The sequence below is a fragment of the Ascidiella aspersa genome, chromosome 7 (genome assembly GCF_963924565.1).
Source record: "Ascidiella aspersa chromosome 7, kaAscAspe10.2, whole genome shotgun sequence".
NCBI lineage: Eukaryota > Metazoa > Chordata > Ascidiacea > Phlebobranchia > Ascidiidae > Ascidiella > Ascidiella aspersa.
Genome location: NC_139453.1, coordinates 8332629 through 8343542, shown reverse-complemented (window position 1 = coordinate 8343542; position 10914 = coordinate 8332629). Strand labels below are relative to the sequence as shown.

The 10914-nt window shown below is 37.9% G+C and overlaps 1 protein-coding gene across 1 annotated transcript; it reads right to left on the bottom strand.

The window, feature by feature from the left end:
- Window positions 1–8553: 8553 nt before the first annotated feature.
- Window positions 8554–10419, bottom strand: LOC146137564 (uncharacterized). Its single transcript, XM_083393944.1, has 2 exons — window positions 10060–10419; window positions 8554–9376 (listed from the first exon to the last, which is right to left on the bottom strand). The coding sequence occupies exons 1-2, from the start codon at window positions 10255–10257 to the stop codon at window positions 9224–9226; spliced, it is 351 nt and encodes a 116-aa protein (XP_083250070.1). The 5' UTR covers window positions 10258–10419; the 3' UTR covers window positions 8554–9223.
- Window positions 10420–10914: the final 495 nt, after the last annotated feature.

The following is a 10914-nucleotide window of genomic DNA, read 5'->3' as shown; positions in this document are numbered from 1 at the left end:
CTTGCTTATACTTAGATGAGGTGAATTTTCACAGTTGTAAATTAAAATTGTTAATAGGCAAGTTGATAAAATCAATAAAAGTTTCTACTTTCTGCAAACAACATTATGATAATTTGAAAATCCCCTTTATTCAAAAAAAAGCGATAGGTCACTGATGATGGCATGAGCATTTACCGACACGTTTGAACAATAAAGCATGTCGCTTTTTACGTCTATTTGGGCCGTTATTTTCACCCTTAAACTTATGAACAGATCCGTATATAGTGTTCCAAAGTGAAAGGTAGATATCATATTATTATCAGTTTGCTAATGAAAATTGTGCATTTGAGTCTCACATACTTGCTTGCATGCCTATTTGTAATAGCATTAGGTTATTTAAAAAAAAAATTGCGGCACACGTGAGAGCATTTCGAGTAGCGCTGATGTTTCGCTCAGTTAAACAATTACTGGTCTAGGTTTGTAAGTATACCGGATACCCTTGTTGTAATGACTTTAGTCATTTCGTTAAAATTTTGCGATTAAATTAAGTCTTTTCATTAAAATTTATTTTAAGTTTTGCACATTAAAAAAATTGATTGCTGTATATTGCGTTTGTGTTATTTTTTAGCTGAAATGTTGCTTATATTAATGAGACTAGTTTAAGTTAATAGATTAACACTTTACTTTTATGTCAATCACATGACTTGAAATTGACTTGCTCTCGTGATAACCTTGGGCAACTGATGACTTTGACTGGGACTGGGACTTGACTTGTTATTTATTCAAAAAGACTTAACTTGGACTTAAGTTAATTTTTAAATAACTTGGCTTGGTCTTAGTTAATTTTAAAATGACTTGTTTACAACACTGACGGATATCCAAATGAATAATAATAGCCTACCAATGTAATATACACAATTAAGTCGGGCCAGTATGCTGCTAAAGAACATTTCTTGGAAATTCTAAACTAAAATGATCTTAAAATGAAAAAACATACTGGAAGAAAATCTTATAGCTAGGTTTTCGCAAAGATAGCCAGCACGTAGAAATTAAAATATTTGACAAATCTTCTTATTAGAATCTGAACTTTCTTAAAATGAAATTCAGCAAACTGACTGTCTCTTCCTACACTTCCCTGCCTTAACATTCAAATAAATAACGAGTATCATTGACACACTTTGGTGCGGAATGGAACTCTTTTGAACTGCCCGGAGCTAAAGGGCATCCGCATTTTTTCAAGGTTGCATCGTCATGCCTTATCCGAAATGCCAAAGTTACACATCTATTTTAGCATGACTCGTGACTTTAGCCGACGTGTCACGTGCCGTTTTTTTCTCGGAAAAGTTCTCGTCTGATCTATAGAAAACCGAATATTAACCCTTTCTTTGGCGTAATTAAAATCTACTGGCTTTGCAATCAGAGTCTGTTCTGTATATGCCTTATGTAAAGGCCTTTTTTAACCAATTCGTAACGAATTGCCCCAAGCAGTGGCAAAACGCGTTAATTCCTTAAAAAAACAGAATAGGTTCTCCCACCTTTGCCTAAAGGTTGGGCGTGGGGTTGTAATCCGTACTCAGCTATGGTGTACGTGCTTTTAAGTTTTACGGTTGTATAGCAATGTTTAAGGATGACAATTAATATCGCGTTTAAAGGTCGCGGAACACGGTATTATGTAAATCAAGCTAAGAGTCGTTTAGAGCAGTGGTTCTCAACCTTTTTTATCTTACGGACCGGTAAAATTTCAAAACAAATTTTGCGGACCGGTGGACCTTCAAGAATCAAAATCAACCCAAAATGCAAATATGACAAAAGTATGCAACTTAAAAGGAAATAATGAAAACTTAAATTCAATCAGCAATTTGCTGCTGTCTCATTGATATCATACGTTTTATACATGCTTCTATTAAAGTTTTTCACATACAACTAGTCTTAAAATTTACTTAACGATCTGTAGCCTACTTTTAAACAGTTGGGCACAACACTTGTATTGTGTCGTACGATAAAGTCCAAAGTAGACCATTAACTCTTTGTTACGTCACAATGTTGCAAATTACGAAGCTGGCGAAGTTCTAAATTTAATGGACAAGCCTTCAGCATCTTGCATTTTGTCGTTGAGATTTAAGATTGTAATATATTTGCCGGACCGGCACGAAAGTTGACGCGGACCGGTACCGGTCCGCGGACTGGTGGTTGAGAACCACTGGTTTAGAGTGTTTAGACCAAGGGTCGGTAATTACTTTCTCACATCGGACTGCATGGGAATCATAAAATATTATGGCGGGCCGGGTCAAAAATAGGATCTCAAACATACACAGTATGATGCTATACTGTGACACTTTAAAACAAACAAATCTGTTATTACATTTGGGGTTGTGCGCGAATGTGCAATTAAAATGTAATTTGTTTAAGAAAATGCTAAACAGCGTCACACGAAGCGTCAAAAATTGTCGCTATTTGGTTTAGATTTTAGGATGGGATGTAACGTATTAAACACACATAAAAGTAAAAAGGTATTTTATCGCACTAAAATACTTTCAATGCGTCCAACTTTTTGTGATTTTCAGTTTCAGATGTGTCACTTACTATACAACGGCCAGATTGCAAACACGATATAAATTGGGCGAAACACGAACTTATAGTATTAACTACAAAAATTAGTTGAAATAAGGTGAATCGGGGTGTTTTGAAAAATTAAAAACGGTCGTTTTACTAATTTTTGTTCATATTTCAAAGACGGAATATATTCGTTCGACACGCAAAAAAATGCATTTTAAAACACTACTTGAAAAACCTTTGCTTAAAGGAGTGCCACAGACAAAGGGTGACTTTTGTGTGTAAAGATGCCAAAAAAACGCGTAAAAAATACAAGAAATATTGATGAGTGGTGTAGATATACAACCAAACATATAAAAGGTCGCGCTTATTTTTAGGAAAATAAACCGCGGAACGGTTTAAACTGCTTGGCGGGCCGGATCAGGCCCGCGGGCCGTACTTTGCCCTGGTCTGGCTTCAAATCATGCAATTTAATTTTCGCTATAGAGCAACTAATTTAAGCTGGAGAGGTTCTGAGTAGCCGAGATTGACCCTTTGGCAAAAAACACTTTGTCATGAAGGACAAATCTTTGCGTGGCCTTTCAATTCTGCTAAACCGAATGAGTAGGGCATAAACAGACGGTGGCGCGGTCATCACAAACATTGCTTGACGAGCAGGTTCCCTCTCTACAACTTTTTGACATTCTCGCATTCCACGTAAACCGTTTTCTCTGGCAGGCCAATAATTTGACCAATCTTTCTTTTTGGTGCAATTTTTGCAACCATTGTCTATTTTAAGAAAATCAACCAGGGACGCCCGACAAACCAATAACCACTACGATGCAGGCAAAAAGTGCGAGGTAACTTTATTAATAAGGTGGAATTAACGTAAGAAAACGACAATGGTTACTCAAATATAGTTACTATAGTTAAAATACGAAAAGACACAAGTTATTTGGTCATAATTTAATTTAGCATTTTAAACTATATGTTATGTAAGTTTTTGGATAGCCTATACGTATGTCGTACAATTTGGCAAACGCTACACGTTTGATAGCAAATCATGGCTGAAACACTCGTTATGATTAATCCTTGTTGGTAGCTGTGTTTGTTTAATTCTAAATTTCTAAATCGGACCAATGTTTACCGACAAATTGTTTTAAATTCCCGACAAGCTTTTGCACAACCGTGCTTCATTTTACACACAACCGTGCTTTTTCTTTAACCTAATGAAACCCGGTTGTGCGAAAGCTTGGTATAATTACGAATCGCGTTTGCCACGGATATGATTTCTAGTGGATTACACAATATACCATACAAACAAATGGGTTTTAGCTTCGATCAGGTATCTGACAACTTACGCACCTACAAATTAGATTCTGGCGTTCCTCAGTAAGATTTTGTACAAGGTTTGCTGTAAAGCTTTACTGATAGGAATTTTATGCTACACAGCCACAGTATACTTGAAAATTGGGCGTCGGCAACCTTTTTGCGGTGCGGCCTTTTGCGGACCGGTTTAGACGAACTGCGAGTTTAGTAGGCCTACAACTTTGATTCTATGAGAACATTGAGCCCAATTTTTCACAACCACTTCTGAAAGTTCGTAATAGAACAACATATAGTTACGTCATTACCAAACCTAAAATGATGTCAATATTAAAAAGACGAACGCCACGGCGAAATTCGATAAAGTACAGACCAAAGGAACCGGTAACGAACTCTTGGCCCGTGATTGCCGACCACTCCTTTAGAACATTGCTATTTAACCACAAAAAATATATTCTAGGGTACACTATATGCACGGATCTGTAAAGTAACTTGATAATAAATTGCAAAGCCAAAAAGGTCGAGTAGATCGACATCATCTTGATTATTAAGACGTTTCAATACGAGCTTGTATCATCTTCAGCTAATGTCTCGTACCGAAACGTCATAATAACCAAGATGAGGTCGATCTACTCGACCTTTTTGGCTTGCAATTTATTATCAAAATATATTCTAGATTACTGAAACGGAAAATCGTTGCTCAACACCGTTATACCACGACCCTTAGGTTTTATCACCTTCATTTATTTACACATCTTTTTGCACAAACAAAAAGGCATACCTTTTAAATTTTTCGTAACATTTCCGAAAAGGATTGAATGACATAACACAAAATCACAGGGAAGCTGAATCCACGTGGCTTGAAATGTGCATCACAAGAGCGTGGTATTCGCCGGCCCCCAGGCTACCAAGACAATCAACGCTTTTTTAGATTGACCGCAAGACTGAAATTGGCATTTGAGAAAGAGGCTTATTAAGGCTGCTGTGCGTCAATCACTGCCCAATGCCAAAATAGCAGTGGTAATATCAATAGGAGTGTTAACCTGGTTAACCCACTGGTACTTTAAAGAAGAACTTTTCAGAAAAAGGCTATACGCACACATACTTTAAGCAGTGTTTCTTACAAGACATATTAAAACAATCCTATTTGGGTTGATTAGTTATCCAAACCGAATCCTAGTGTATCACTTTAAACTCATAAAGTGATCCATGGCTGAAACCCACAAATCAATTTCCTTACAGATTGGTTCCGATACTATTTCTCGAATTGGGCGATGATCTACCATTCACATTATGTGTCGGCTCCGACTAGATGACATCGGACTTTTCCGTAACTAAAAGACGATGGCTTCAACCATAATAACTCTGGTTTGATCTTATAAGCCATTTTATCTATACAACAACAAAAAAACTGGTGGCAGCTGAAAGGCGTTTGTATCTGTACTTAAACATAACTCTTATTGATCTAAACCTTGTAAAACCCTAGTCGGTTTCGAAGCCCTTTCTTTCGGATATTCTGCAATTTAAAACTGCACAACTCATAAAAAAACATTTTATTTAACAGTAGAAAGAACGTGATTCCAATATATTTCCCTTACTAAATAAAGATGTCCATGAGATTAAAATTTGAAGGCGAAACTGCCCCAGGCCTGTAAGCCTTGCACTTATTTGAGCTGCAGCTGATATCACGATAAACGCAACTAACGTAACACTTGCCGTTTGAGTGTCGGGCAAATCCAACAACCAAGCACCCCTTAGGGCCTTTTAAATTTACAAAGTCCAACTGGCCGAAGCTATTTTCACCGGAACGCGGGTATTCGCGCGTACCTCAACGCTCGCGCAAATTCAGCATGATTCGGTACAAAAATACTACATTGATCAGCTCCAGGGCACAAAGCGCAGAACCGCGACGTTCCAAGGCGTTGAGAAGCCGACGGCCACCTCAATTACCTAATTAATGTCACATCGCCGGTTGTTGAGATAATCCTGGGCTCTGCAACCTTAAACAGACTGACCGCGGCGTGGCCTTTGGTTCAACTCCGGCCGTATTCCTTATACGGGCTTCAGCACTTGATAACCGCTTGGAGCGCGACTTTTCTGCCCAGTGAATTTTTTAAGTGGCCCTTGCTGATTAATATTTTTGGACACAGTCCGTGACATGCTATCAACTGCGTCATAGTCAGCAGCGGACCGGTCGTGTAGTAACGAAGTTTGGCTCGACCAATGAGCGTTAAGTGTTCGAACAGTCTCGTACCCTAAACCGGTGGTCTCTAACCTATGGGTCGCGAATCCATGTGGGGTCGCCTAAACCTATTCTGGGGTCGTCATCACTCACCAATTCCTGCAGTTTTAGTTATTTCATTGCGCTTGTGGTTATGGCGAGCGTAATGAGTGTATTGGAAATTGTAAATAATTTTTATAAAGTTGTGTTTTATGTGTTAACTATAAATCCACGTGCTAATTTAAACTTCTCATTTCGCTACGTAAATGTGTAGCCACAGTTCTATTTGGTATTTATTCACTCGTGTAATAGGTTTATAAATTAGTTATCGGAAAACAAACTGGGGTCGTATGTAAATGCTGATTTGATTTTATACGTAATTTGGGGTCGGTTAATAAAAAGGTTGGAGACCATTTACTAAACCTCTTTATCGGTGCGAAAAAAATGGAGCGCTGCTAATTTCCCTCTGACCGACAAAAGTGAAGCGAGTGATTTTGAAACCAGTCAGTCTGCCAGTCTGGCCGATCAAACTAGATACGGAATACAGACGCCCTTTAGACAAGGATTGAAAGCTGTGCAAGCTAAAAAACAGGTTTTCCGCTGAACTTGATGCTCACGATTTCGGTCATTTCGGGACCGCATCTATCTAAAAGGCTTTAGAAAGGCCGGGTCACTAATTTATGGATGTCTTAAGTATTGGGACTTAAGAGGTAAATATTTTGTTCAATCGTTTCAAGCTTATGCGCAAACACATTGCCCAGCGCATGCCTAATGATTACTTACCTTCAATTTCGCTGAAGACGAAAACACTAGCATTTTTAATTAACAAGTTTCGGTTATTTTAAGGAAGCCAAAAGATTAGGTTGCCACTCCTATATCGAAGCAATATAGATTAGGGCAGTGCTTTTCAACCCGTGGGATGGTACGCACTTGTGCGGATGAAATAAATTAAAATGCGGATTACAAACGTCGTGTGAATGAATATGCGGATGAAAATTTTATTATTTTTTACTACATGTAATACAATAATCTGATAAGGTGGTGCGCCCACTTAGTCGTTACAGGTAAAGTAGTCTGGTCTCTACGTGGTTTATGGCAATTCAAGCTATGGTTCACGGTTTTGATACACAAATCCTTCCATTGTTATTTCACAAATAGGAAAACTAAAGGTTGCAAACTTCCTATTCTTTTTTCGTGCGGATGAAAATTTTCCGAAATAAAAAAGTGCGAACGGTTCTTTTAAAGATTGAAAAGTACCGAATTAGGTATTCTTTAAATCATTTATTCAAACTACAGCAGAAAAACTCTTAAGTTTGTTGCGTTTTAGCTTTGGATGCACAAAAAGATATTTTGACAGAAATTATAACACTTGGTGTTTAGAGTAATCCAAAATGTTTTCATTTCTTCAGATGATTAAGAAGCGCAGCGCTTCGAACAGATATCAGCCAGCATGGTGCGAAAACAATATAAAATATGGCGAGGTAGATTGCTCATTTTAATTTATTTTTTATTTTGTTTAGAAAAACTGAAGGTTCCATTCTCCAAGTGAAATATGTTATGTTTTAAATTTGCACCTTCTCTAATGATTATTGTTCAAAGCGTTGCGCTTCACCATTTTATAAAATAAGAGGACAGTGGGCAGAAGTCATACATTTGCTGAGATTTATGTATGTGTGTACTGTGTATATATCTATATATAAATAGAGACAGTTTTTTTTAATTATTCAAATTTCTTCGGTAGCAGGACGCAGCGATTACCAATATATCTAAGCAAGAACTGTTTTAGTCGAAATGTCGCTGCAAATGTTTCAAATAGTTTCGATTTGAGAAAAACAAGATATTATTTTCCCTGATCGCTGTTCAAACCACAGAGAAAGTTTACTTGCTATGAGCACCGGACCTTAAGTTAGTGTTTCTTAAACAGGTGAATGGTTCACCGCAGGGTGAATAAATTTTTGCAGGGGTGAACCAACCAAAAGAGGTGAATAAGGGTGAACCGTCAGAAAGCTTTTTGTAGCTTTATATCTCTGGACTAGAGAAATTGTAGATTTGCAATGTTAAAACTCAGCCTGAGTTGATCTTAACAAAAATCGAAATAACCCAAGTCATTTTGTGCTGTTATATATAGACGAGATAGTTTTATTATATCATGAGACAAGGGTGAAAGAAATCTGGAGATATATGCTACGGGTGAACAAAACTAAAAAAGTTTAAGAAGCACTGCCTTAAGTGATGTCGTTCGCGGTTCTTTAGAACCAAAGTACGATGATAGTCGTATATTGGATGTATGTTTTGTATTGTTGTACTACTGCTTGTGGCTTAACATGTGGGGCACTAAAGTCACTGTTTCCAATGGAGAATTTTGCCCCAAAATGACGTGACTCAGACTTCTGAAGTGTTTTCATAAAATATTGTTTCATTAAATCTTGGTTTTGCTTCCGATTTAACATTTTTAAATATTTTTTTTATAAATCTGCCTCTGCCTCAAACACACACTTTGGTAATGTAAGTTTATTGGGTTAGCATATAATGTGTTGTATTACAAAACTAAGAACATAGGATGGTTAGGAAGTAATATAGCTCGAATGTTTGTTGCGCCGGGGCTCTTCAAATCGCAATTAATAAACGTACATCATCGATTTTAGTACGAATTAACATCACTCTCAGTAACTCTGGAAAAACAGTCAACCATACTTGTACGACAATATCATACACTTTGAGATTCTACTTCGAAGTACGACAAAATATACTTTTAAAAGTCTTTACAAAAATGGCTTTTGGCTACTGCATATTGCTGTAATCAGGTTATTTATAAACATTTTTTTACTACAACTGCGTGTTTAACCTTAAAGTAAAGTGTCAGTGGACGTCTGCAAAACGACGGGATATAGCACACTCTGGTGTCTGATGATACACGTGCGGTTACGCCACGCGGTGGTAGCAAAGAGGTCATTTAAGGTAACTGCAGAAAGGCACGGAAAGATATTTAACATGCAAAAAACTCAAACGCGTTTTCATTAAAAACAACAATCGTACAACGTGTAAATACAGTCAAGGCGACTTCACAAATGATCGTCCCCTCTACCTAAAAAAAATCAAGAGCGTAGCGACAACTAGCGGCCAGAAAATGGTGTTTTGCTTGATCGATTGTGCTGTGGCTTGGTCTTAGGTGGAATTATTGACTTCACGCTGTATGGCCTGCATCTCGGGTTGCTGCAGGTAATCCATGCTGCCGGTTTCGGCTGTTTCCTGGCAAATGGCGCAGCAAGGCACGCACCACCAGATTGCCACGTCCATCCAAAACGAGCCCTCGATACCCTTTAATTAACGATACACTTTTTAGAGCACTAAAAGTTGTTTGTGAAAGCTGTTATCTGATAAACAGTTTATTGCGATGAATAAATATGATACGATAGCACTTTGTTGATGTGATACACACGATGGCTGTTAAACCTTGAACTTTGCTTGCATAACAAAAACCAATCATCGATTAATGGGAAACGACACCTTAAAACGCCAACTATTGGTTGTGTTAGGCATGGAAGTACAAGTAAATACATTTAGACAGCTTTATTAGAAAAGGTTTGGCGGGGCAATACCAAAGCCGTATAAAGTCAACACCTTCGTCAATCTTTATCGTGGTGCAAATGGCACAAAAACAGGCCAAAAAGTGATGGGCAAAGGTGTATTTGATTTTTAAGACACCGCTTAACAATAATTACCAATGTTAGAATAAGCACGGAATGGTAACGCTGCCTGAACGTAAGGTTTACATGCGGAAACAGCACCCTTTGACGTACTATGATGTTGTGCTAAAAGCATAAGGCTCATTTATTGTCACTGGTTTTTAATGAGCGAACCGTTCTAACTGTGCACCGAATTTAGAGTTTATTTCGCATACACTATTCTTTGACGTTCGCGGTTCTGTAGACCCGTTTTAAGTGGCGTGCTTTAATAGATTAATCGCACAGACTGTGCTAAAAGTAAGCTCAGAAGGTTACCTTCTTCTTTCGGATAAGTCCTCTCAGCAGGGCTCCAGCAATACAGGGTGACATTTCAACGGCGATCACCCACAACACAGAGCTCTGTTCGCTGACAGCCTCAGCGTTCTTGCCTATGGCCAGGGGAGCAGCACAACAGGCCAAAATACACAGGCTAGTGTTGCCGAAACATCCAAATAGTCCTTGCTTCCAAGCCATTTTAGTTTATGGTGTAGTAGTGGTGTTTGGGGTGGTGAGAGGGTAGGTTGGATTGTAGGTGGCAATTAACAGCGTCAAAACAAACTTAGTAGCCTAGTTACAACAGCTGTAGAATAGAAAACAGTCATTTTTAAAATGGAGAAGTAATTTTGTGAATATAATAGAACGTCTAAGCAAACCGCAGAAAATGTGACCTTTATATAGGCAATATACATATTGACAACAGGCTTGGATGCAGCTAAGCAAAAACACCTCTTCTTTATCAGCAAACTAACTATCAGATTTAAAATAACTATAGGTGCCTTTTAAAATCGCACTTTCTGTTCTAAAAAAAACAATCAGCTTCTCAACATTCTGTTAATGACTTCCTTATTATTTTCCAAGGCTCGCTGCAACTTGAAAATACTTAGCAGCAAACAAAAAATCAAACTGCAAAAAAAAAGAATCAGTTTTAGTGTAGCATAAATAAGTCAGTTGCAAAGGTTTCTCGTACTAGGAAAAACAGTGAAAAATTGTATATGTGGATTAGGAGACTGTGTGACTCAGGATCGCACCCCTTATACTAAAGCGTGTTCCAGCTGTGACAATAAAACTGTAACAAAAACGTAGCAAACATGTCTCTTGAGGTATGTTTTAAAGCTGGTATTAAAACGGGCT

Bases quoted from the DNA above. Each gene is read 5' to 3' on its own strand.
- LOC146137564 (XM_083393944.1), bottom strand. From the start codon at position 10,257: ATGGCTTGGAAGCAAGGACTATTTGGATGTTTCGGCAACACTAGCCTG. The intron at 9,377-10,059 runs GTAACCTTCTGA...CGTTAATTAAAG, and splicing joins GACTTATCCGAAAGAAGAAG to GGTATCGAGGGCTCGTTTTG.